Genomic DNA, 27,317 nt, shown 5'->3' with positions numbered 1-27,317 from the left:
ATCTCTTTATCAACCAGTGTACAGTGCGGTAGTTCACGGCTGTGGCTACCTCTGTGTCGGCACACGGCAGGCAGTCCGTCCGACCAGAATTGTATTATTTATTATTATATACCTACCACCTAACCGTGGTTTTTTTTTTTCATTCTTTATACCGTCATAGTGTCATCCTAATTGTTACGAGTATACTACTATCTCTTTATCAACCAGTGTACAGTGCGGTAGTTCACGGCTGTGGCTACCTCTGTGTCGGCACACGGCAGGCAGTCCGTCCGACCAGAATTGTATTATTTATTATTATATACCTACCACCTAACCGTGGTTTTTTTTTTCATTCTTTATACCGTCATAGTGTCATCCTAATTGTTACGAGTATACTACTATCTCTTTATCAACCAGTGTACAGTGCGGTAGTTCACGGCTGTGGCTACCTCTGTGTCGGCAGTCGGCAGGCAGTCCGTCCATCCATAATTGTATTATTATTATAATATATACCACCTAACCGTGTTTTTTTTTTCATTCTTTATACCGTCGTCATAGTGTCATACTAGTTGTTACGAGTATACTACTATCTCTTTATCAACCAGTGTACAGTGCGGTAGTTCACGGCTGTGGCTACCTCTGTGTCGGCAGTCGGCAGGCAGTCCGTCCATCCATAATTGTATTATTATTATAATATATACCACCTAACCGTGGTTTTTTTTTCATTCTTTATACCGTCGTCATAGTGTCATACTAGTTGTTACGAGTATACTACTATCTCTTTATCAACCAGTGTACAGTGCGGTAGTTCACGGCTGTGGCTACCTCTGTGTCGGCAGTCGGCAGGCAGTCCGTCCATCCATAATTGTATTATTATTATAATATATACCACCTAACCGTGGTTTTTTTTCCATTCTTTATACCGTCGTCATAGTGTCATACTAGTTGTTACGAGTATACTACTATCTCTTTATCAACCAGTGTACAGTGCGGTAGTTCACGGCTGTGGCTACCTCTGTGTCGGCAGTCGGCAGGCAGTCCGTCCATCCATAATTGTATTATTATTATAATATATACCACCTAACCGTGGTTTTTTTATACCACCTAACCGTGGCAGTCCGTCCATAATTGTATACTAGTATCCAATCCATCCATCTCCATTGTTTACCTGAGGTGCCTTTTAGTTCTGCCTATAAAATATGGAGAACAAAAAAGTTGAGGTTCCAAAATTAGGGAAAGATCAAGATCCACTTCCACCTCGTGCTGAAGCTGCTGCCACTAGTCATGGCCGAGACGATGAAATGCCAGCAACGTCGTCTGCCAAGGCCGATGCCCAATGTCATAGTACAGAGCATGTCAAATCCAAAACACCAAATATCAGAAAAAAAAGGACTCCAAAACCTAAAATAAAATTGTCGGAGGAGAAGCGTAAACTTGCCAATATGCCATTTACCACACGGAGTGGCAAGGAACGGCTGAGGCCCTGGCCTATGTTCATGGCTAGTGGTTCAGCTTCACATGAGGATGGAAGCACTCAGCCTCTCGCTAGAAAACTGAAAAGACTCAAGCTGGCAAAAGCACCGCAAAGAACTGTGCGTTCTTTGAAATCCCAAATCCACAAGGAGAGTCCAATTGTGTCGTTTGCGATGCCTGACCTTCCCAACACTGGACGTGAAGAGCATGCGCCTTCCACTATTTGCATGCCCCCTGCAAGTGCTGGAAGGAGCACCCGCAGTCCAGTTCCTGATAGTCAGATTGAAGATGTCAGTGTTGAAGTACACCAGGATGAGGAGGATATGGGTGTTGCTGGCGCTGGGGAGGAAATTGACCAGGAGGATTCTGATGGTGAGGTGGTTTGTTTAAGTCAGGCACCCGGGGAGACACCTGTTGTCCGTGGGAGGAATATGGCCGTTGACATGCCAGGTGAAAATACCAAAAAAATCAGCTCTTCGGTGTGGAGGTATTTCACCAGAAATGCGGACAACAGGTGTCAAGCCGTGTGTTCCCTTTGTCAAGCTGTAATAAGTAGGGGTAAGGACGTTAACCACCTCGGAACATCCTCCCTTATACGTCACCTGCAGCGCATTCATAATAAGTCAGTGACAAGTTCAAAAACTTTGGGTGACAGCGGAAGCAGTCCACTGACCAGTAAATCCCTTCCTCTTGTAACCAAGCTCACGCAAACCACCCCACCAACTCCCTCAGTGTCAATTTCCTCCTTCCCCAGGAATGCCAATAGTCCTGCAGGCCATGTCACTGGCAAGTCTGACGAGTCCTTTCCTGCCTGGGATTCCTCCGATGCATCCTTGCGTGTAACGCCTACTGCTGCTGGCGCTGCTGTTGTTGCCGCTGGGAGTCGATGGTCATCCCAGAGGGGAAGTCGTAAGCCCACTTGTACTACTTCCAGTAAGCAATTGACTGTTCAACAGTCCTTTGCGAGGAAGATGAAATATCACAGCAGTCATCCTACTGCAAAGCGGATAACTGAGTCCTTGACAACTATGTTGGTGTTAGACGTGCGTCCGGTATCCGCCGTTAGTTCACAGGGAACTAGACAATTTATTGAGGCAGTGTGCCCCCGTTACCAAATACCATCTAGGTTCCACTTCTCTAGGCAGGCGATACCGAGAATGTACACGGACGTCAGAAAAAGACTCACCAGTGTCCTAAAAAATGCAGTTGTACCCAATGTCCACTTAACCACGGACATGTGGACAAGTGGAGCAGGGCAGGGTCAGGACTATATGACTGTGACAGCCCACTGGGTAGATGTATGGACTCCCGCCGCAAGAACAGCAGCGGCGGCACCAGTAGCAGCATCTCGCAAACGCCAACTCTTTCCTAGGCAGGCTACGCTTTGTATCACCGCTTTCCAGAATACGCACACAGCTGAAAACCTCTTACGGCAACTGAGGAAGATCATCGCGGAATGGCTTACCCCAATTGGACTCTCCTGTGGATTTGTGGCATCGGACAACGCCAGCAATATTGTGTGTGCATTAAATATGGGCAAATTCCAGCACGTCCCATGTTTTGCACATACCTTGAATTTGGTGGTGCAGAATTTTTTAAAAAACGACAGGGGCGTGCAAGAGATGCTGTCGGTGGCCAGAAAAATTGCGGGACACTTTCGGCGTACAGGCACCACGTACAGAAGACTGGAGCACCACCAAAAACTACTGAACCTGCCCTGCCATCATCTGAAGCAAGAAGTGGTAACGAGGTGGAATTCAACCCTCTATATGCTTCAGAGGTTGGAGGAGCAGCAAAAGGCCATTCAAGCCTATACAATTGAGCACGATATAGGAGATGGAATGCACCTGTCTCAAGTGCAGTGGAGAATGATTTCAACGTTGTGCAAGGTTCTGATGCCCTTTGAACTTGCCACACGTGAAGTCAGTTCAGACACTGCCAGCCTGAGTCAGGTCATTCCCCTCATCAGGCTTTTGCAGAAGAAGCTGGAGGCATTGAAGAAGGAGCTAACACGGAGCGATTCCGCTAGGCATGTGGGACTTGTGGATGCAGCCCTTAATTCGCTTAACAAGGATTCACGGGTGGTCAATCTGTTGAAATCAGAGCACTACATTTTGGCCACCGTGCTCGATCCTAGATTTAAAGCCTACCTTGGATCTCTCTTTCCGGCAGACACAGGTCTGCTGGGGTTGAAAGACCTGCTGGTGACAAAATTGTCAAGTCAAGCGGAACGCGACCTGTCAACATCTCCTCCTTCACATTCTCCCGCAACTGGGGGTGCGAGGAAAAGGCTCAGAATTCCGAGCCCACCCGCTGGCGGTGATGCAGGGCAGTCTGGAGCGACTGCTGATGCTGACATCTGGTCCGGACTGAAGGACCTGACAACGATTACGGACATGTCGTCTACTGTCACTGCATATGATTCTCTCAACATTGATAGAATGGTGGAGGATTATATGAGTGACCGCATCCAAGTAGGCACGTCACACAGTCCGTACTTATACTGGCAGGAAAAAGAGGCAATTTGGAGGCCCTTGCACAAACTGGCTTTATTCTACCTAAGTTGCCCTCCCACAAGTGTGTACTCCGAAAGAGTGTTTAGTGCCGCCGCTCACCTTGTCAGCAATCGGCGTACGAGGTTACATCCAGAAAATGTGGAGAAGATGATGTTCATTAAAATGAATTATAATCAATTCCTCCGCGGAGACATTGACCAGCAGCAATTGCCTCCACAAAGTACACAGGGAGCTGAGATGGTGGATTCCAGTGGGGACGAATTGATAATCTGTGAGGAGGGGGATGTACACGGTGATATATCGGAGGGTGAAGATGAGGTGGACATCTTGCCTCTGTAGAGCCAGTTTGTGCAAGGAGAGATTAATTGCTTCTTTTTTGGGGGGGGTCCAAACCAACCCGTCATATCAGTCACAGTCGTGTGGCAGACCCTGTCACTGAAATGATGGGTTGGTTAAAGTGTGCATGTCCTGTTTTGTTTATACAACATAAGGGTGGGTGGGAGGGCCCAAGGATAATTCCATCTTGCACCTCTTTTTTCTTTTCTTTTTCTTTGCATCATGTGCTGATTGGGGAGGGTTTTTTGGAAGGGACATCCTGCGTGACACTGCAGTGCCACTCCTAGATGGGCCCGGTGTTTGTGTCGGCCACTAGGGTCGCTAATCTTACTCACACAGTCAGCTACCTCATTGCGCCTCTTTTTTTCTTTGCGTCATGTGCTGTTTGGGGAGGGTTTTTTGGAAGGGACATCCTGCGTGACACTGCAGTGCCACTCCTAGATGGGCCCGGTGTTTGTGTCGGCCACTAGGGTCGCTAATCTTACTCACACAGTCAGCTACCTCATTGCGCCTCTTTTTTTCTTTGCGTCATGTGCTGTTTGGGGAGGGTTTTTTGGAAGGGACATCCTGCGTGACACTGCAGTGCCACTCCTAGATGTGCCCGGTGTTTGTGTCGGCCACTAGGGTCGCTAATCTTACTCACACAGTCAGCTACCTCATTGCGCCTCTTTTTTTCTTTGCGTCATGTGCTGTTTGGGGAGGGTTTTTTGGAAGGGCCATCCTGCGTGACACTGCAGTGCCACTCCTAGATGGGCCCGGTGTTTGTGTCGGCCACTAGGGTCGCTTATCTTACTCACACAGCGACCTCGGTGCAAATTTTAGGACTAAAAATAATATTGTGAGGTGTGATGTGTTCAGAATAGGCTGAAAATGAGTGTAAATTATGTTTTTTGAGGTTAATAATACTTTGGGATCAAAATTACCCCCAAATTCTATGATTTAAGCTGTTTTTTAGGGTTTTTGAAAAAAACACCCGAATCCAAAACACACCCGAATCCGACAAAAAAAATTCGGTGAGGTTTTGCCAAAACGCGGTCGAACCCAAAACACGGCCGCGGAACCGAACCCAAAACCAAAACACAAAACCCGAAAAATTTCCGGCGCTCATCTCTATTTAAGACACACAACAATGGAAGTGTCCTTGTTTAAATAGCTCTTTTACAAGTTTATATTGTAATATAGTGACATATAGGACTGTGACTGATCTAGAGTTTCTCCCTGTATTCTACTGGGCCATAGAGAACATATACAGTAACTTTACCATGTTTAAATAACTAAATCTAATTCTAAAAACTATAATTGTAAAATTTGCTCAGTGGTTAGCATTGCTATCTCACATTGCTGGGACCATAGGTTTCATTCTCATCACACTATCTGTGCAGAGTTTGTATGTTTTCCTTATCTTTGTGTGGGTTTCCTCTCAGTGCCATTGTTTCCTCCAACAGTCGGATAACCCATACTGGTAAGTTAATTGGCTTTTCGTGAAAATTAACTCTAGTATTAGATAGGGAATTTAGGGGTATTTATGACAAGGCATGAAGCTCTATTACTGGGAAAAACTAGCATAAATGAAAGTCTGAGCTTTGCATGTATGTACCGTCTAGTCAGGTCACATGTGTGTTGTTATCTGAGACTGACTCGGAAAACAGTAAGTTAACCCATACAGCGTCTCTATTCACGGAGACAGAGGGACTGAGGGCATGCCAGCATCTTACTGATTGCTGGCCATGCCCCCACAGTGACGGAAACCGGGGGTGGGGGTGGCTCGCGATCGTGGAACACAGCAAAGCCACACCCCTTTTGTCAAAGCCACACCCCTTTTGCCAAAGCCACACTCCTTTTTCGGGCGGGCGAGGCTTGGCAGCGCAGGAGTCCCATTTCCGGGTGGTATTCATGTGACCGCCGGTCAGCTGACCGACAGTCACATGACCTCCTCCGTGAGCCCGACGGCTCACTATCCCGATGGTCGGCATGCCGACCAACAGGGACTATTTCCACTCGTGGAACCCGCAGGTCGCCACCGAGCCCGCAGCGTGGCGAGCGCAGCGGTATGCTGCCGGGATCCCGGCGTCGGTAAGGTGACCGGCGGTCAGGAGACCGCCGGTCACCAGTACTACACCCCCATTTCCAGCATCCTCAAAGTTGGAAAGTATGCTATTCCAAACCAGTATCACTGAGGCAGCTATACCGACACATGATGGCAACAGCACATTTGTTTTCACTGTGTTAAGTAGTGTTAAAAAATTATTGTTATCAGTGTTTGTTAATAAATATCCTTCATAGTATGTAAGCTCCAGTATAAAGGCCCATACACACTGGGAGATTTTGAGCTGAAAGCAGATCACTTTTGGTGTGTTGAGCTGCTTTCAGCTCAAAGCCGCCCAGTGTGTATGGACAAGCGATGAGCGGTGAGCGCTGATGCGCGCTCCCGCTTCATCACCAGTGGCCGCCGTTCATCTACTGGTATTACCAGTAGATGAACGGCGGGGTGAGCGGCTTTCCATGGCGTCCTGCTATGGAAAGCCGCTCACCCCCGCTGACATCGCTGGGCAGCGGGGAAAAGCGCTCAGTGTGTATGCACTGAGCGCTATTCAGCCCAGCGATGTCAGCGATCATTGCTGTTCATACACGCTGGGCAAAAACGTCCAGTGTGTATGCACCTTAAGAAACATTACACAGTACCTATGGTTCACCACATACACAGACTATAGGACCAGCCTGAGCACTCTAAAGGCCCATACACACTAGGAGATTTTTGTTTCAAAAGACTTTGACGACATCTCTGAAAGATATATCTTTCACCAAAGTAGTGCATACACCCTGAGCTATTATCCCAAAGAGCAAGAGATTTTCAGGAGGCAAAAGACTGCTGAAAATCTTTCATTAGAAAGGCTACTTACATAATGGGCTGGGCCAGCAATGTATACGTTACCATCTTATTCATATACATTGGTGGGCAGTGGCGCCAGTAACGTATACATTGCTGGACTGTGCCAGCAATGTATATATTACTGGCTCATAAATCAACATGCATTGGTGGGCAGTGGTGCCAGTAATATATACAATGGGCCACCGACAGTGTGCATACACACTGTGCAATATCGCTAGCTATATGTCACAGAGACGTCACGCTGCGGCCGGCCCAAACATGCAGCATCTAACGATATCATCAGATTGAGCTGCATGTACAGATGACAAAGGGGACCGTTAACCCCTGGGAGCACATATTGCCCATCGTCAGCAGCATACACACTGGGTGATACTGTAAACGATATCGCTCAGGAGGGTTAAAATGAGCAATATCGCTTACAAAATCACCTAGTGTGTACGGGCCATACGGGACTGTATGTGTTTTTGTTTTTACAAACTGAGCTGCCATCAGTTTTATTTTAGTTTTTTATATTTTAACCCTATCTGCACCTTGTCCCTGCCCAAATTAATAGTTTTGTATGTTTCAGGTAACTATTATAAATGTTAACTGTTTTGAATATTTTTGACAAAATAAGTTTTGGGGTACTGTCAGTAACTCTTACCTCATCAGAGATTTGTCCTCCAAACGTGACCCAAGTTCCTGAAATCAAACAGATAATCTAATGGTTAAATTAAGGTTAGACATTATTATGAAACACTTTGATCTACTGTAATATCACATTTTATGCAGTAGCCCAGTGAAACAGGCCTTGAAACTGGAGTGGATCCATTATCACTTATCCAGCTGTTGTGGAACAACACATGAAAGCATGCCTTGCCATAGTTTTGCTATAAGAGCATGCTAGAATTGTGGCATGCAATGCTGAGATGCGTAGTTCTACAACAGCTGGAGAGCTACATTGTGAGCAACACTAAGAAAGTCAAGCAAAGCCCCTAACCTGCAGTAATATACGTAAATATTCTAGAGCTCTAGAGGACCTATTCCTTCCCCTAGCAACTCTTACATTGCTTAACTACAGAAGAGAACAGTGCAGGCAGGGAAAGACCCTACTGTTGTTTCCACAATAATAATTGATATTATCTATATGATGAGCAGTTTTTAATATTAGTTACAGATTGAGTGCCATGGTGACGGGCAGGGGCAAAAGGCTCACAGCAGTGCAGGGGTCAAATGCCTCCATGGCCCATATTACTGTATATTTATAGTTTATACTGACTGTATGCTATGGGTAGGGGAACACTCGTACTGTGAGCTTGGGAGCTGTACTGTATGCCGTGGTTATGGGAACACTTGTACGGTGAGCTTGGGAGCTGTACTGTATGCTATGTGTAGGGAAACACTCGTACTGTGAGCTTGGGAGCTGTACTGTATGCTGTGGTCATGGGAACACTCGTACTGTGAGCTTGGGTTCTGTACTCTATGCTGTGGGTATGAGGACACTTGTACTGTGAGCTTAGGAGCTCTATTGTATGCTGTGGGTATGGGAACACTTGTACTGTGCGCTTGGGAGCTATACGGTATACTGTGGGTAGAGGAACACTCGTACTGTGAGGTTGGGAGCTTTACTGTATACTGTGGGTAGGGGAACACTCATACTGTGAGCTTAGGAGCTTTACTGTATGCTGTGGGTAGGGGAACACTCGTACTGTGAGATTGGGTGCTGTACTGTATTATGCGAGTAGGGGAACACTTGTACTGTGAGCTTGTGAGCTATACTGAATGCTGTGGGTAGGGGAACACTCGTACTGTGAGCTTGGGAGCTGTACTGTATGCTGTGGGTAGGGGAACACTTGTACTGTGAGTTTGGGAGCTGTACTGTATGCATACCTCCCAACATGACCCTCTCCAGGAAGGACACAATGCTCTGCTCCTGGACTTTTCTCTTAATGTATGATTGCTGGCACCTGTGTTGAACAAGTTAATGGATAAGAAAGGTGTTTCACCACAGGTGAGGGCAATCATAAATTAAGAGGGAAGTCCAGGAGCAGAGCGTTCTGTCCCTCCTGGAGAGAGGGTCATGTTGGGAGGTATGCTGTATGCTGTGGTTATGGGAACACTTGTACTGTGATCTTGGGAGCTGTACTGTATGTTGTGGGTAGGGGAACACTCGTACTGTGAGCTTGGGAGCTCTATTGTATGCTGTAGGTATGGGAACACTTGTACTGTGAGCTTAGGAGTTATACTGTATGCTGTGGGTAGAGGAACACGCGTACTGTGAGCTTGGGATCTGTACTCTATGCTGTGGGTATGTGGACACTTGTACTGTGAGCTTGGGAGCTCTATTGTATGCTGTGGGTATGGGAACACTTGTACTGTGAGCTTGGGAGTTATACTGTGTGCTGTGGGTAAGGAAACACTTGTGCTGTGAGCTTGGAAGCTGTACTGTATGCTATGGGTATGGGAACAGCCCATACGTATGTGTAAGATTTCAAAACCATCATGTGATCTTGTGCGCAGATCAACCACCATGGATGCTGCTGCTGCACAGTACACATAACATCAGGTAATCCAGTTGATATGTGAAAAAATTATAAGCCACAAAAGTGCGGTGAAATTGTTAGATGTTTGTAGATACCATAGAGAAAAGGGATTTCCCCTATATTATCTGCTTTTATACTGTACTGTACATGTGGCTGGATATCAAACAAAATGAAGCGCTATCATTATCGATATAATTATTTATTTAAAAATTAAAAAAAGTATTACAGGTTGAGTATCCCATATCCAAATATTCCGAAATACGAAATATTCCGAAATACAGACTTTTTTGAGTGAGAGTGAGATAGTGAAACCTTTGTTTTTTGATGACTCAATTTACACAAACTTTGTTTAATACACAAAGTTATTAAAAATATTGTATTAAATGACCTTCAGGCTGTGTGTATAAGGTGTATATGAAACATAAATGAATTGTGTGAGTGTACACACACTTTGTTTTATGCACAAAGTTATAAAAAATATTGGCTAAAATGAACTTCAGGCTTTGTGTATAAGGTGCATATATAACATAAATGCATTCTGTGCTTAGATTTAGGTCCCATCACCATGATATCTCATTATGGTATGCAATTATTCCAAAATACGGAAAAATCCGATATCCAAAATACCTCTGGTCCCAAGCATTTTGGACAAGGGATACTCAACCTGTATTAAACATCCTGTGACTAAAAACATGTAAACCTTCTTAGTAACATGTACAAAACACTGTAACAATTTACTGTAACTCACTAGCAAAATGCACCTAATAACAATGTATCCATTAATGTTTAGAATGACATAATGTGACACTCTGCAATAGACCAATTTATTTTGTATAAAACTCCACACGTGTATTCACTGGACAGAAGGGTCCATGAGATGCTTCTAAAAGTGTACGTGAAAGTCCATCAATAATGAGGACATTTGCAAAGTTCACGGTTAATAATTCCACTCCTCCAATGCTCCGGTAATGTTTGACACAACTTAAGAGGCTTAGCAGGGGGTAATTTATTTTGTATATTTGTTGTATGTGGCACAATAACAGTATTAAGCAAGAACGCTATTTGGCAGTCTGTTAATTATGCTTACCACTTGCATATACACGGCTCACATCCAGCAGTACGGCCCGGACGGTTTTTAACGTCAAATTCACCGCCTGGCACTCTGCATGGCACATTGCTGACCGCCACGGAGACACAAGACACAAGCTGCTTCGGCCAACCGCCTAACAATTACAGAGAGGGAGCGGTCGGTTTTATCCACACTATGGAGTAAAGTCTTTTCAGTCATCCACAGCACCGGTTAGATCGTTCTCGGCTTCAGTGCCATCAAGTGGGCAGCCGGCGCCCACAAATTACTACACGATCGATTGCATCGTCTGAGGCTGGGGTAAGCATAATTAACAGACTTCCAAATAGCGTTCTTGCTTAACACTGTTATTGTGCCACATACAACAAATATACAAAATAAATTACCCCCTGCTAAGCCTCTTAAGTTGTGTCAAACATTACCGGAGCATTGGAGGAGTGGAATTATTAACCGTGAACTTTGCAAATTTCCTCATTATTGATGGACTTTCACGTACACTTTTAGAAGCATCTCATGGACCCTACACGTGTGGAGTTTTATACAAAATAGATTGGTCTATTGCAGAGTGTCACATTATGTCATTCTAAACATTAATGGATACATTGTTATTAGGAGCATTTTGCTAGTGAGTTACAGTAAATTGTTAGTGTTTTGTGCATGTTACTAAGAAGGTTTACATGTTTTTAGTCACAGGATGTTTAATAATACGTTTTTGAATTTTTAAATAAATAATTATATCGATAATGATAGCGCTTCATTGTGTTTGATATCCAGTTTCTGGTTTTTTTGAGGCTCAGCACCTCAATTTGTGAAGCAGCAATCATTTTCGATTTGTTGTCTCATAGCCAGCTTACTAGCGCCCCCTCGTTTTTGTGATTTTGGATTCTGTACATGTGGCTGTTCAACCTAAGTGTCAATTAATGCTCGATGTAGTACATTTGACACTTATCACCTCTTCACACATCTCTCCATTAATAAAATTCAACATGGTTAATACAATACAATATCAAAGGCAATATTTGCCACTTCATTACTATTCCTTTACCTGGTTCTGTGTCCGCTTTATACATCTGTGGTATATATGTATGACAGAAGGGGCTTAATCTCTCCATTATACACAGTGGATGTTGACAGGTTGTTTTTTTAAATGCTACTATATATTACTATGCTACTCTATTACTATATTACTGTACAGTGTAAATGACTGAAAACTGGGCCACATAGGAGTTTAGTCTCCTGCAATCAATGTAGTTAGGTAGCTGCTGCTTACACTATTATCACACTGAACTGCAGAATGGACCAGATTCAGAGCTGTACGCAAACCCCTGTTTTTTCTGCAGTTGAGTGGTCTGTGTATAGGTCTGTCTCACTGCGCAAGTGCTGCCATGGTCTTGTGACGGCGATCACAGAGAGGATTTATTTCAAAGTGAGTGACAGCCGGGAAGGGTATGGGGGAGTGATGGGGATTTGTGGCAAAAACGAATGCGCATCACAACAGGTTTTTTTAGCACAACTTAAAAGAGTACAATATGGACCTGGGTCCATAAGCGTATAAGGAACTCATGTTTGGAAATTATTTGTATATTGTTCACACTATTTGCCTCTTATTATTACTATATTGTTAGGTTTTCTTTATTGCTGTAAAAAATAAATAAACAAGCTATAAGCGATATTTAGGAGTTATGCTGTAATTTACACTTTATATATGGTATCTGTTTGTATACTTATGTCTTCTAAAGATTGGAAGCTTACCCAGACTAGAACCAATCATACAACAAGAAGCACTGGACTTCTGTGCCAACCAGGCGCGCCACAACCTTTTTGGTTGGTGGGGGTGCAGGGTACAATCTCATTTTGGTGCCAATAAATCAATGAATGTCGCCCCATTCAGAGCAGCTGGATTTACCTGACACACCACCTGATAACAGATATATATATATATATATATATATATAGACATACAAACGTACAGTATATACACACACACACACACACACACACACACACACACACACACACACACACACATTTATGTAAAACGCAGCAAAGAGGACATTTTGGGTAATGCAGACATTAGTGTATTAGAAGAAAAATACAACATTAAGGGGCCCCATTACTACTGTTTATTGAGGTTATGATTTATTCAAATTTCTTATAATAATTTACATCCAGGGACAGATGCTCCGATAGGAACCCATACCAGTAATGGTAAATACTTGTATTTTAATGATATCCAGATTTTTTGGATGATGTCCTACAAAATGTGTATAATAAAAATGGCCAAAATACTTAACTGTGACATGTGAGTGACTTTATGTAGAAGACAAAGAGACAGAATCCACTCATAGCTGAGGCTGTGCATGGAAAGTAATGGGGCTTTACATGGTACATTTTCAGCTGAACCTGGTTGGAACTAGGGGGAGGTCAGGGGGTGGGAGGACAAAGTGGAGCTGAGGGGGAAGAGGTGAGGAACATATGAAGTTGGAAGTGAGAAGGGCACAGTAATGGTCCCATTAGAGATGCCTGCCCACAATAACTAGCCACATACTGTAGGGGTTGGAGCTGTAGTGCCTTGGAGGCAGGTGGAAAAGAAGGGCAGTGTGGAGGGAGGGGGTGGAGCACCCAGAAACTGGATTATCATCCTGACACTGACTGTATTAACTGTAGATAGCAGCCGCACTGCGCTTTATAACCCAGTACTGGCACCTCCCAGAGCCTACGGTTATTACATCATTTCAGCAGTTTCTGATGAAGAAATGGGGACATAATGAAAGGATATATGTAAGTTTGTGAAAATATTTCATCAGAAGCAGAATCAGCTATATTGGTCAAGTATACAACAAATACAAGTAATTAATCTCCTGTTATCCACTACTCCCAAAATACTTACATAAAACACATACACTTACAATCACAAAGAAAACATTAATAAAAGAGTTTCAACAATACTCAGTCCCACCAAATAAATACTAATATAAAAAATGACATTGCCATTCCACATACCTCCCAAACCGATTTCACTAACTCAAATATTTAACAAAATCATAGCCTGTCACAGATATGTCTAGAAGTTTTTGTATTCCATGATCTATAACGACGGTCGGAGGGAAGTCATTGAAATAAGTCATGACCAAGATGCGATCGGTCTGCAACAATATTTCTCGCCTGCTTCCTAACTCTAGCAAAATATAATTCCTGAATATGGGGAAGATCAGCACCAATACATTTTTCCGCGGTCTTAACTACCAATTGAACTCTGTTCTTATCTAGTTTTGTAGCCGATCCAAACCACACAGTGATTGACGTACAAAGGACAGACTTAATTATTGCTAAATAAAAAAGGATCAACAATCCCTGCTGTAAATTAAACTTCCTAAGCAGTCACAAGAAATACAAACTCTGCTGCGCCTTATCTACAATTGTGTCTATGTTGGGCCTCTACTTCAAATCCCTGGAAATCGTAGAGCACCAAAATTTGAAGGTATCCACCACAGACACAACACTATAAGCCATAGTAAGGTGGGACACTGCAGAAGGATACCTCCGGAAGTCTACTATAATTTCCACAGTTTAAACAAATGTAACTCTAAGTTATTCCGACTGCACCAAAGGGCCAACTGTTCAACCTTTCTTCTATAAACGAACTCCTCACCATCCTTGATAATGCCACTAACCATAGTATTGTCTTCAAACGGGGGGGCAGGCTGGGACCATTTTTGGGGTGGGCTGCGTGGCGTCACATGACCACATACTTCAAAGTAACCTAACTGTAATCATTTAACCACATAATAGAAGATTTCTTAGGTTCCAGAATGATTGTAGAACACTTAAAACTAGAAAGGACCTCACACAGTTACAAGGATCCATTAAAAAACTTTGTGACCAACTGTTCAGGGGCCAACTGTTCAGCACAAATTTTTAGACTAGATGGTGACACACCATCCAGACCTGGTGCCTTCCTGGGCCTCAGCCCTCTGAACAGTTCAGCCACCTCATCCACCTCAACCTTCAACTCAGGTAAAATACCCGTGAAACAAGGAGGGGAAACAACAGGTGGTTCCATCAATTGAATGATCAAGAGTAATAAGTGATATAGAATCAGACTTTTCGAACCTACAATAAAACGCATTCAGCTTGTCCGCCAATTTCCGGATACCCAACAGCGTCGGTAGATGATTTCGTGTAGTTGGTAAAAACCTGCAGGCCTCGCCACACAGATGCAGGATCATTAGCTGATAACTTATTTATTAGTTTATTAGCGAAGCGCCGCTTTGCCACCCTGATCTCCTTAGTTAGTGTGTACTGGCACGGTTCATATAACATACAAACATGTTATTATATCAAAATAAACTAAAAATGTGATCTGGTTCAATGTTTTAGACTGTAGATGTTTCTTATGCTGCTAAATGCAGCCAGTGCAGCTAAATAAATGAGAGGGGAATCTGCAGGGCAAATTAGATATGAATAAATCATTAACCTCATTTGCAGTAACACAATATTGTGCTGAAGTGGACCACTTTAATTCTGAAGTTATTATCTTTATACAGTATGTGATCATTTCATACTCAATTTAACAAGATACAGTAGCTCTGGTTATATAAAACTGTCCCATATGGAAACATTTCTTACAATGTGTTTTGTATCTAAGCATTTGTGAAAGCATTTAAAGTGTTTCTACTTTAATAAGCACAGGGAGAAAGACACCCACAGATTCTGTAACCATAGTTACCACACCATAAATTCATGGAAAATGTTCTTATTTTCTTCTAACTTCTCCTTCCTTGGGGCTTCCCTTTGATGTATTTACAGTATCATTAGGATTCAGTTTGAGGTCTTTAATCTAAAAATCATGCTATAACTACAGCTGCATAGCCCACCCTATTATCTCTATGGTGATAGCTAAGTGGGCAATAAAATAACAACTATTGTTATTTTAATAATGAATGTGTTCTGTAGATTTTTCTATAGTGAATTCAACAAAGACACATCCACACTTACATAATTCCTCAATTAAGTTAATAAGCCGCAGAACTGCATATCCAGAGAGATTATGTGGTTTGTTTGTTTTTTTTAATCATTTTAATTTGTACATATTGTGTTTGTTGCTTATACTTCCAGATAAGGAATATAGGAAGGAAGTGAGGCGATGTGGTCAGAACTTGTTCTTCTTTATTCCGAATTGAACACTCTGAAAGACAAACAAGAAGACATGGAGAGCATCGACGGGATGTAATGAAGTCCGTTGTTTTTAAAGGGGCAATCACTTACAAGGCATGATTCTGCTGTGTAAGTGATTGCCCCTTTAAAAATCGTCCGAGATTGGCTGGTATCCCGCACCTCCAATCATCTCGGACTCCATTACATCCCGCCGCAGATTTTGAAGGAATAATTTGAGAATTCGTTATGTTCCAGAGATTGTCTTCCATCCTTCCATTCTGTACTTTCTTACAAATTTCTTCTGGCATCTTCTCCCTTCCCTCTCAGCCGATGACCTCTTTATGGATATGGCAAACTATCCTCTTCATGCTAAGTAAGCCATTGATCAACCCCCAACTGATATAATAAGAGAGTTTCATTGCATCCACGTAAAGGAAAAAGCTCTGGCTGGAACCAGAAAGACGAATTTTGTAGAATATCAGGATTTGCGCTTATAAGTCTTTCAAGACCTGGCTCCTTCACCATTCAGAATTGGAGAGACTTTCAGCCAATCGCTAGAATCCTTTATTAGGATAACATCAGATACTGATGGGTACCCTTCCAGCTCCAAATTTTCACATCCACCTCCAACTACTTGGTCAAGAGCATGGATCAAGGTCAGGAGGTCCTCTCCAAACCTAACATTCTCCCAGATCACACACCCACTGGAGTATCAGCTTCATTGCCTAAACAGCAGAGACCCAAACATCCAGCTCCTGATAGGTCTATAATGCGACAACGTGATTCACGTCACTCCATTCCATCTTAAGGACTATTGGCCTTATCAATGGAGACTATGGGGTATATTCAATTAGTGGCGAATTTTCAGATAGTCGAAAAGTCAGCACCAATTTGGCGTCAGTGTATTCAATAGCGGGCGTTTTTGCACGTTTTTTAATCCATTTTCGCTCATGCTTTTAATTTTTTTGTTTTTGTTGAATTGGCATGGGTGAAAATGGACCCAAAAAGTGACGAAAATGGGCGCAAATTCGACAGAACACATGAATTGGTGGCGAATTCACAGATCCACGTGGTTTTCGCCCATGTGGATTTTTTGACCAGTCGAAAAAACGGCACGGGCACTGAATAGGTCGAATTAAAATTGGGCAAAAAGTGCAGTTTTTTTGACTGGTTGAAAAAACTGCACTAATTGAATACCCCCATATACTGTACTGTATAACTCTTTTGTCTCGTTTGATTAGTCTCCATCAGTTCAGTCCACCGTGCACTCCCCACAAATTTTAATATTGTTCTGTGTTTTGATACTCCTAAATACTATAATCTCCTGTTAGTTATGTATTTTGATGTGTGGGGCATGTGTGCAAGTAGCAGAGATGCAAAAATATGCGATGGTGAAGAGTAGAATTGTTAGATTTAGGAGAAATGCACTAGTAGTGTAGGTAAATGAGTGAAGTATAAGAAAATAGTAGGAAAACAATGTACAGAAAATAATTTAAAAGATGTTGATAGCATTTGCATAAAGTATACTAGGAATGTAGTGTTGTAAATGGGAAGTAGTGGATTATGCTTACCTCCCAACATGATCCTCTCCAGGAGGGACAAAATGCTCTGTTTCTGGACTTCTCTTAATTTAAGATAGTCGGCACCTGTATTGAACACCCTCTTTATTATACTGAATATATACTAGAGATGAGCGCCTGAAATTTTTCGGGTTTTGTGTTTTGGTTTTGGGTTCGGTTCCGCGGCCGTGTTTTGGGTTCGACCGCGTTTTGGCAAAACCTCACCGAATTTTTTTTGTCGGATTCGGGTGTGTTTTGGATTCGGGTGTTTTTTTCAAAAAACACTAAAAAACAGCTTAAATCATAGAATTTGGGGGTCATTTTGATCCCAAAGTATTATTAACCTCAAAAACCATAATTTACACTCATTTTCAGTCTATTCTGAATACCTCACACCTCACAATATTATTTTTAGTCCTAAAATTTGCACCGAGGTCGCTGTGTGAGTAAGATAAGCGACCCTAGTGGCCGACACAAACACCGGGCCCATCTAGGAGTGGCACTGCAGTGTCACGCAGGATGTCCCTTCCAAAAAACCCTCCCCAAACAGCACATGACGCAAAGAAAAAAAGAGGCGCAATGAGGTAGCTGTGTGAGTAAGATTAGCGACCCTAGTGGCCGACACAAACACCGGGCCCATCTAGGAGTGGCACTGCAGTGTCACGCAGGATGGCCCTTCCAAAAAACCCTCCCCAAACAGCACATGACGCAAAGAAAAAAAGAGGCGCAATGAGGTAGCTGTGTGAGTAAGATTAGCGACCCTAGTGGCCGACACAAACACCGGGCCCATCTAGGAGTGGCACTGCAGTGTCACGCAGGATGTCCCTTCCAAAAAACCCTCCCCAAACAGCACATGACGCAAAGAAAAAAAGAGGCGCAATGAGGTAGCTGTGTGAGTAAGATTAGCGACCCTAGTGGCCGACACAAACACCGGGCCCATCTAGGAGTGGCACTGCAGTGTCACGCAGGATGTCCCTTCCAAAAAACCCTCCCCAAACAGCACATGACGCAAAGAAAAAAAGAGGCGCAATGAGGTAGCTGACTGTGTGAGTAAGATTAGCGACCCTAGTGGCCGACACAAACACCGGGCCCATCTAGGAGTGGCACTGCAGTGTCACGCAGGATGTCCCTTCCAAAAAACCCTCCCCAATCAGCACATGATGCAAAGAAAAAGAAAAGAAAAAAGAGGTGCAAGATGGAATTGTCCTTGGGCCCTCCCACCCACCCTTATGTTGTGTAAACAAAACAGGACATGCACACTTTAACCAACCCATCATTTCAGTGACAGGGTCTGCCACACGACTGTGACTGATATGACGGGTTGGTTTGGACCCCCCCCCCAAAAAAGAAGCAATTAATCTCTCCTTGCACAAACTGGCTCTACAGAGGCAAGATGTCCACCTCATCTTCACCCTCCGATATATCACCGTGTACATCCCCCTCCTCACAGATTATCAATTCGTCCCCACTGGAATCCACCATCTCAGCTCCCTGTGTACTTTGTGGAGGCAATTGCTGCTGGTCAATGTCTCCGCGGAGGAATTGATTATAATTCATTTTAATGAACATCATCTTCTCCACATTTTCTGGATGTAACCTCGTACGCCGATTGCTGACAAGGTGAGCGGCGGCACTAAACACTCTTTCGGAGTACACACTTGTGGGAGGGCAACTTAGGTAGAATAAAGCCAGTTTGTGCAAGGGCCTCCAAATTGCCTCTTTTTCCTGCCAGTATAAGTACGGACTGTGTGACGTGCCTACTTGGATGCGGTCACTCATATAATCCTCCACCATTCTATCAATGTTGAGAGAATCATATGCAGTGACAGTAGACGACATGTCCGTAATCGTTGTCAGGTCCTTCAGTCCGGACCAGATGTCAGCATCAGCAGTCGCTCCAGACTGCCCTGCATCACCGCCAGCGGGTGGGCTCGGAATTCTGAGCCTTTTCCTCGCACCCCCAGTTGCGGGAGAATGTGAAGGAGGAGATGTTGACAGGTCGCGTTCCGCTTGACTTGACAATTTTGTCACCAGCAGGTCTTTCAACCCCAGCAGACCTGTGTCTGCCGGAAAGAGAGATCCAAGGTAGGCTTTAAATCTAGGATCGAGCACGGTGGCCAAAATGTAGTGCTCTGATTTCAACAGATTGACCACCCGTGAATCCTTGTTAAGCGAATTAAGGGCTGCATCCACAAGTCCCACATGCCTAGCGGAATCGCTCCCTTTTAGCTCCTTCTTCAATGCCTCCAGCTTCTTCTGCAAAAGCCTGATGAGGGGAATGACCTGACTCAGGCTGGCAGTGTCTGAACTGACTTCACGTGTGGCAAGTTCAAAGGGCATCAGAACCTTGCACAACGTTGAAATCATTCTCCACTGCACTTGAGACAGGTGCATTCCACCTACTATATCGTGCTCAATTGTATAGGCTTGAATGGCCTTTTGCTGCTCCTCCAACCTCTGAAGCATATAGAGGGTTGAATTCCACCTCGTTACCACTTCTTGCTTCAGATGATGGCAGGGCAGGTTCAGTAGTTTTTGGTGGTGCTCCAGTCTTCTGTACGTGGTGCCTGTACGCCGAAAGTGTCCCGCAATTTTTCTGGCCACCGACAGCATCTCTTGCACGCCCCTGTCGTTTTTTAAAAAATTCTGCACCACCAAATTCAAGGTATGTGCAAAACATGGGACGTGCTGGAATTTGCCCATATTTAATGCACACACAATATTGCTGGCGTTGTCCGATGCCACAAATCCACAGGAGAGTCCAATTGGGGTAAGCCATTCCGCGATGATCTTCCTCAGTTGCCGTAAGAGGTTTTCAGCTGTGTGCGTATTCTGGAAAGCGGTGATACAAAGCGTAGCCTGCCTAGGAAAGAGTTGGCGTTTGCGAGATGCTGCTACTGGTGCCGCCGCTGCTGTTCTTGCGGCGGGAGTCCATACATCTACCCAGTGGGCTGTCACAGTCATATAGTCCTGACCCTGCCCTGCTCCACTTGTCCACATGTCCGTGGTTAAGTGGACATTGGGTACAACTGCATTTTTTAGGACACTGGTGAGTCTTTTTCTGACGTCCGTGTACATTCTCGGTATCGCCTGCCTAGAGAAGTGGAACCTAGATGGTATTTGGTAACGGGGGCACACTGCCTCAATAAATTGTCTAGTTCCCTGTGAACTAACGGCGGATACCGGACGCACGTCTAACACCAACATAGTTGTCAAGGACTCAGTTATCTGCTTTGCAGTAGGATGACTGCTGTGATATTTCATCTTCCTCGCAAAGGACTGTTGAACAGTCAATTGCTTACTGGAAGTAGTACAAGTGGGCTTACGACTTCCCCTCTGGGATGACCATCGACTCCCAGCGGCAACAACAGCAGCGCCAGCAGCAGTAGGCGTTACACGCAAGGATGCATCGGAGGAATCCCAGGCAGGAGAGGACTCGTCAGAATTGCCAGTGACATGGCCTGCTGGACTATTGGCATTCCTGGGGAAGGAGGAAATTGACACTGAGGGAGTTGGTGGGGTGGTTTGCGTGAGCTTGGTTACAAGAGGAAGGGATTTACTGGTCAGTGGACTGCTTCCGCTGTCACCCAAAGTTTTTGAACTTGTCACTGACTTATTATGAATGCGCTGCAGGTGACGTATAAGGGAGGATGTTCCGAGGTGGTTAACGTCCTTACCCCTACTTATTACAGCTTGACAAAGGGAACACACGGCTTGACACCTGTTGTCCGCATTTCTGGTGAAATACCTCCACACCGAAGAGCTGATTTTTTTGGTATTTTCACCTGGCATGTCAACGGCCATATTCCTCCCACGGACAACAGGTGTCTCCCCGGGTGCCTGACTTAAACAAACCACCTCACCATCAGAATCCTCCTGGTCAATTTCCTCCCCAGCGCCAGCAACACCCATATCCTCCTCATCCTGGTGTACTTCAACACTGACATCTTCAATCTGACTATCAGGAACTGGACTGCGGGTGCTCCTTCCAGCACTTGCAGGGGGCGTGCAAATGGTGGAAGGCGCATGCTCTTCACGTCCAGTGTTGGGAAGGTCAGGCATCGCAACCGACACAATTGGACTCTCCTTGTGGATTTGGGATTTCAAAGAACGCACAGTTCTTTGCGGTGCTTTTGCCAGCTTGAGTCTTTTCAGTTTTCTAGCGAGAGGCTGAGTGCTTCCATCCTCATGTGAAGCTGAACCACTAGCCATGAACATAGGCCAGGGCCTCAGCCGTTCCTTGCCACTCCGTGTGGTAAATGGCATATTGGCAAGTTTACGCTTCTCCTCCGACAATTTTATTTTAGGTTTTGGAGTCCTTTTTTTACTGATATTTGGTGTTTTGGTTTTGACATGCTCTGTACTATGCCATTGGGCATCGGCCTTGGCAGACGACGTTGCTGGCATTTCATCGTCTCGGCCATGACTAGTGGCAGCAGCTTCAGCACGAGGTGGAAGTGGATCTTGATCTTTCCCTAATTTTGGAACCTCAACATTTTTGTTCTCCATATTTTAATAGGCACAACTAAAAGGCACCTCAGGTAAACAATGGAGATGGATGGATTGGATACTAGTATACAATTATGGACGGGCTGCCGAGTGCCGACACAGAGGTAGCCGCAGCCGTGAACTACCGCACTGTACTGTGTCTGCTGCTAATATATAGACTGGTTGATAAAGAGATAGTATACTCGTAACTAGTATGTATGTATAAAGAAAGAAAAAAAAACCACGGTTAGGTGGTATATACAATTATGGACGGGCTGCCGAGTGCCGACACAGAGGTAGCCACAGCCGTGAACTACCGCACTGTACTGTGTCTGCTGCTAATATATAGACTGGTTGATAAAGAGATAGTATACTCGTAACTAGTATGTATGTATAAAGAAAGAAAAAAAAACCACGGTTAGGTGGTATATACAATTATGGACGGGCTGCCGAGTGCCGACACAGAGGTAGCCACAGCCGTGAACTACCGCACTGTACTGTGTCTGCTGCTAATATATAGACTGGTTGATAAAGAGATAGTATACTCGTAACTAGTATGTATGTATAAAGAAAGAAAAAAAAACCACGGTTAGGTGGTATATACAATTATGGACGGGCTGCCGAGTGCCGACACAGAGGTAGCCACAGCCGTGAACTACCGCACTGTACTGTGTCTGCTGCTAATATAGACTGGTTGATAAAGAGATAGTATACTACTAATATTATATATACTGGTGGTCAGGTCACTGGTCACTAGTCACACTGGCAGTGGCACTCCTGCAGCAAAAGTGTGCACTGTTTAATTTTAATATAATATTATGTACTCCTGGCTCCTGCTATAACCTATAACTGGCACTGCAGTAGTGCTCCCCAGTCTCCCCCACAATTATAAGCTGTGTGAGCTGAGCAGTCAGACAGATATATAATATATTATATAGATGATGCAGCACACTGGCCTGAGCCTGAGCAGTGCACACAGATATGGTATGTGACTGACTGAGTCACTGTGTGTATCGCTTTTTTCAGGCAGAGAACGGATATATTAAATAAACTGCACTGTGTGTCTGGTGGTCACTCACTATATAATATATTATGAACTCCTGGCTCCTGCTATAACCTATAACTGGCACTGCAGTAGTGCTCCCCAGTCTCCCCCACAATTATAAGCTGTGTGAGCTGAGCAGTCAGACAGATATATATAATATTATATATAGATAATAGATGATGCAGCACACTGGCCTGAGCCTGAGCAGTGCACACAGATATGGTATGTGACTGAGTCACTGTGTGCTGTGTATCGCTTTTTTCAGGCAGAGAACGGATTATAAATAAAACTGGTGGTCACTATCAGCAAAACTCTGCACTGTACTGAGTACTCCTAATGCTCCCCAAAATTAGTAAATCAAGTGTCTCTCTAATCTATTCTAAACGGAGAGGACGCCAGCCACGTCCTCTCCCTATCAATCTCAATGCACGTGTGAAAATGGCGGCGACGCGCGGCTCCTTATATAGAATCCGAGTCTCGCGATAGAATCCGAGCCTCGCGAGAATCCGACAGCGTCATGATGACGTTCGGGCGCGCTCGGGTTAACCGAGCAAGGCGGGAAGATCCGAGTCGCTCGGACCCGTGAAAAAAAACATGAAGTTCTGGCGGGTTCGGATTCAGAGAAACCGAACCCGCTCATCTCTAATATATACATTTTACAAGTATCACACCCAGGGTTAGAAACCACAACCTATTACACTGGAAGCAGACACCTTACTGATGAAGCTGTTTGCTCCTGTATAGGAAATATGAGAATTTTAACTATATGAAGATACTTCTCTGACAATTACATGTAACTTCATATAGTTAGAATTCTCATGATTCCTCTACACAGGAGCAAATAGCTCCATCAGTGTCTGTTGTTAGTGTAACAGGTCATGGGTTCTAATCCTGGGTATGACTGCTAAGAAATGTGTGATTTAAAATAAAAGACAATGAAATGTATAAATACAGTATATGCATTTTTTTCAGAACACTACACACACACACACACACACACACACACACACACACACACACACACACACACACACACACATCTTTATCTTAATATAGGAAATAGGGGGGCACCAATATTTATCTTGCCTCCGGGCAACTGGGACGAACTTATGCCACTGCTTGAGAGGGTCATGTTGGGAGGTATAGTATGAATTATGGCAGTGGTTCCCAAACTTTTTTGAATCACGGCGCCCTGGAGTATCAGAATTTTTTTCACCGCACCCCTAGAGGAAAAGTTTCTTATTGAGAAATTTAGAAGAAAATATTACATGAAGTAAATTATGTTTATAATATGTCATCAGGGTTCAATTATGTGGCGAGGAACAAGATTTACTTGTTTGTCCACATATTTTATTATTGGCAGCCACAAGCACTGGTTTTGCCTATTACAATGACAATAAATAGTTTGAATTGGTCCTGGACTACCAATCTGAGGCACCCCTGCAAGTGTCCCGCGGCACCCCAGGGTGCCACAGCACACAGTTTGAGAACCACTGGATTATGTGCCTTATTCAGGTTTCTTCGCAAACAAAAAAGCAAGTAACTGGGCAAAACCATGCTGCACTGCATGTGGGGCAGATGTAACATGTGCAGAGAGATTTAGATTTGGGTGGGGTGTGTGCAAACTGAATTCGAAATTGCAGTGTAAAAATAAAGCAGCCAGTATTTACCCTGCACAGAAACAATATAACCCACCCAAATCTGAATCTCTCTGCACGTTACATCTGCCCCTCCTGCAGTGCAACATGGTTATCCAGTTGCTTGCTTGTTTGGTTTGCTAACAACCCTGAATAACCCCCTATGTTTGTATAGGATATCCTGTTAAGATCAGGATAAATGGTAGAGGTGATGGAATAGTGCAAATAACAGAAATAATATAATGGAGTAGTCTGCCCCTTTTTTAATAAGGTTAAAAAAGGAGGAGACTAGATGGGCAAAGTGGTTCTTATATGCCGTCAAATTCCATGTTTCTATGTTTATTACAATAGTATGTATTATGAATAATAAGATTTTACTTACCGGTAAATCTATTTCTCGTAGTCCGTAGTGGATGCTGGGGACTCCGTAAGGACCATGGGGAATAGACGGGCTCCGCAGGAGACATGGGCACTTTAAGAAAGAATTTAGACTCTGGTGTGCTCTGGCTCCTCCCTCTATGTCCCTCCTCCAGACCTCAGTTAGAGAAACTGTGCCCGGAAGAGCTGACAGTACAAGGAAAGGATTTTGGAAATCCAGGGCAAGACTCATACCAGCCACACCAATCACACCGTATAACTCGTGATAAACATACCCAGTCAACAGTATGAACTACAACAGAGCATCAGTTCAACCCTGATGCAACAATAACATAGCCCTTATTGCAGCAATAACTATATACAAGTATTGCAGAAGAAGTCCGCACTTGGGACGGGCGCCCAGCATCCACTACGGACTACGAGAAATAGATTTACCGGTAAGTAAAATCTTATTTTCTCTAACGTCCTAGTGGATGCTGGGGACTACGTAAGGACCATGGGGATTATACCAAAGCTCCCAAACGGGCGGGAGAGTGCGGATGACTCTGCAGCACCGAATGAGCAAACACAAGGTCCTCCTCAGCCAGGGTATCAAACTTGTAGAACTTTGCAAAAGTGTTTGAACCTGACCAAGTAGCCGCTCGGCACAGCTGTAATGCCGAGACCCCACGGGCAGTCGCCCAAGAAGAGCCCACCTTCCTAGTGGAATGGGCCTTAACTGATTTTGGCAGCGGCAATCCAGCCGCAGAATGAGCCTGCTGAATCGTATTACAGATCCAGCGAGCAATAGTTTGCTTTGAAGCCGGAGCACCAAGCTTGATGGAAGCATCAAGTAACTCGGAATCCTCCAAGTCAGTAGTAGCCACAGGCACCACAATAGGTTGGTTTATATGAAAGGATGAAACCACTTTTGGCAGAAATTGTGGACGGGTCCGCAATTCTACTCTATCCGCATGGAAAACCAGATAGGGGCTTTTATGTGACAAAGCCGCTAATTCTGACACAAGCCTAGCCGAAGCCAATGCTAGTAGCATGACCACCTTCCACGTGAGATATTTCAATTCCACCATTTTGAGTGGTTCAAACCAGTGGGATTTCAGGAAACTCAACACCACGTTAAGATCCCAAGGTGCCACCGGGGGCACAAAAGGGGGCTGAATACGCAGCACTCCCTTCACAAACGTCTGAACTTCAGGTAGAGAAGCCAGCTCTTTTTGAAAGAAAATGGATAGGGCCGAAATCTGGACCTTAATGGAACCCAATTTTAGGCCCAAAGTCACTCCTGACTGTAGGAAGTGAAGGAAACGGCCCAGCTGGAATTCCGTAGGGGCATTCCTGGCCTCACACCAAGCAACATATTTTCGCCATATACGGTGATAATGTTGAGCTGTCACGTCCTTCCTAGCCTTTATCAGCGTAGGAATGACCTCATCTGGAATGCCTTTTTCCGCTAGGATCTGGCGTTCAACCGCCATGCCATCAAACGCAGCCGCGGTAAGTCTTGGAACAGACAGGGCCCTTGTTGCAACAAGTCCTGTCTTAGAGGAAGAGGTCACGGGTCCTCTGTGAGCATTTCTTGCAGATCTGGATACCAAGTCCTTCTTGGCCAATCCGGAACAATGAGTATTGTTCTCACTCCTCTTTTTCTTATGATTCTCAACACCTTGGGTATGAGAGGAAGAGGAGGAAATACATAGACTGATTGGAACACCCACGGTGTCACCAGGGCGTCTACAGCTATCGCCTGAGGGTCTCTTGACCTGGCGCAATACCTCTGTATTTTCTTGTTGAGGCGGGATACCATCATGTCCACCTGTGGCAGTTCCCACCAACTTGCAAGCTGTGCAAAGACTTCTTGATGAAGTCCCCACTCCCCCGGGTGGAGGTCGTGCCTGCTGAGGAAGTCTGCTTCCCAGTTGTCTACCCCCGGGATGAACACTGCTGACAGTGCGCTTACATGATTCTCCGCCCAGCGAAGAATTCTGGTGGCTTCCGCCATCGCCACCCTGCTCCTTGTGCCGCCTTGTCGGTTTACATGAGCCACAGCGGTGATGTTGTCTGACTGAATCAGAACCGGTTGGTCGCGAAGCAGGGTCTCCGCTTGATGTAGGGCGTTGTATATGGCCCTTAGTTCCAGGATGTTGATGTGAAGGCAAGTCTCCTGACTTGACCACAGACCTTGGAAATTTCTTCCCTGTGTGACTGCTCCCCACCCTCGGAGGCTTGCATCCGTGGTCACCAGGACCCAGT

The 27,317-nt window shown here is 44.5% G+C and overlaps 1 protein-coding gene across 2 annotated transcripts in view; it reads right to left on the bottom strand.

Moving 5' to 3' along the window:
- KCNAB1 (potassium voltage-gated channel subfamily A regulatory beta subunit 1) overlaps positions 1–27,317 on the bottom strand; it is a 698,577-nt gene that overhangs the window by 204,589 nt on the left and 466,671 nt on the right. For both annotated transcript variants that reach the window (XM_063916117.1, XM_063916118.1), the window contains exon 3: positions 7,838–7,875. In XM_063916117.1, coding sequence (XP_063772187.1) covers positions 7,838–7,875 — 38 coding nt within the window. The remainder of the gene's footprint in view (positions 1–7,837; positions 7,876–27,317) is intronic.

This window comes from Pseudophryne corroboree, chromosome 4 (genome assembly GCF_028390025.1).
Source record: "Pseudophryne corroboree isolate aPseCor3 chromosome 4, aPseCor3.hap2, whole genome shotgun sequence".
NCBI lineage: Eukaryota > Metazoa > Chordata > Amphibia > Anura > Myobatrachidae > Pseudophryne > Pseudophryne corroboree.
The sequence above is the reverse complement of the archived record's forward strand: the minus strand, read 5'-3'. Positions and strand labels throughout refer to the sequence as shown.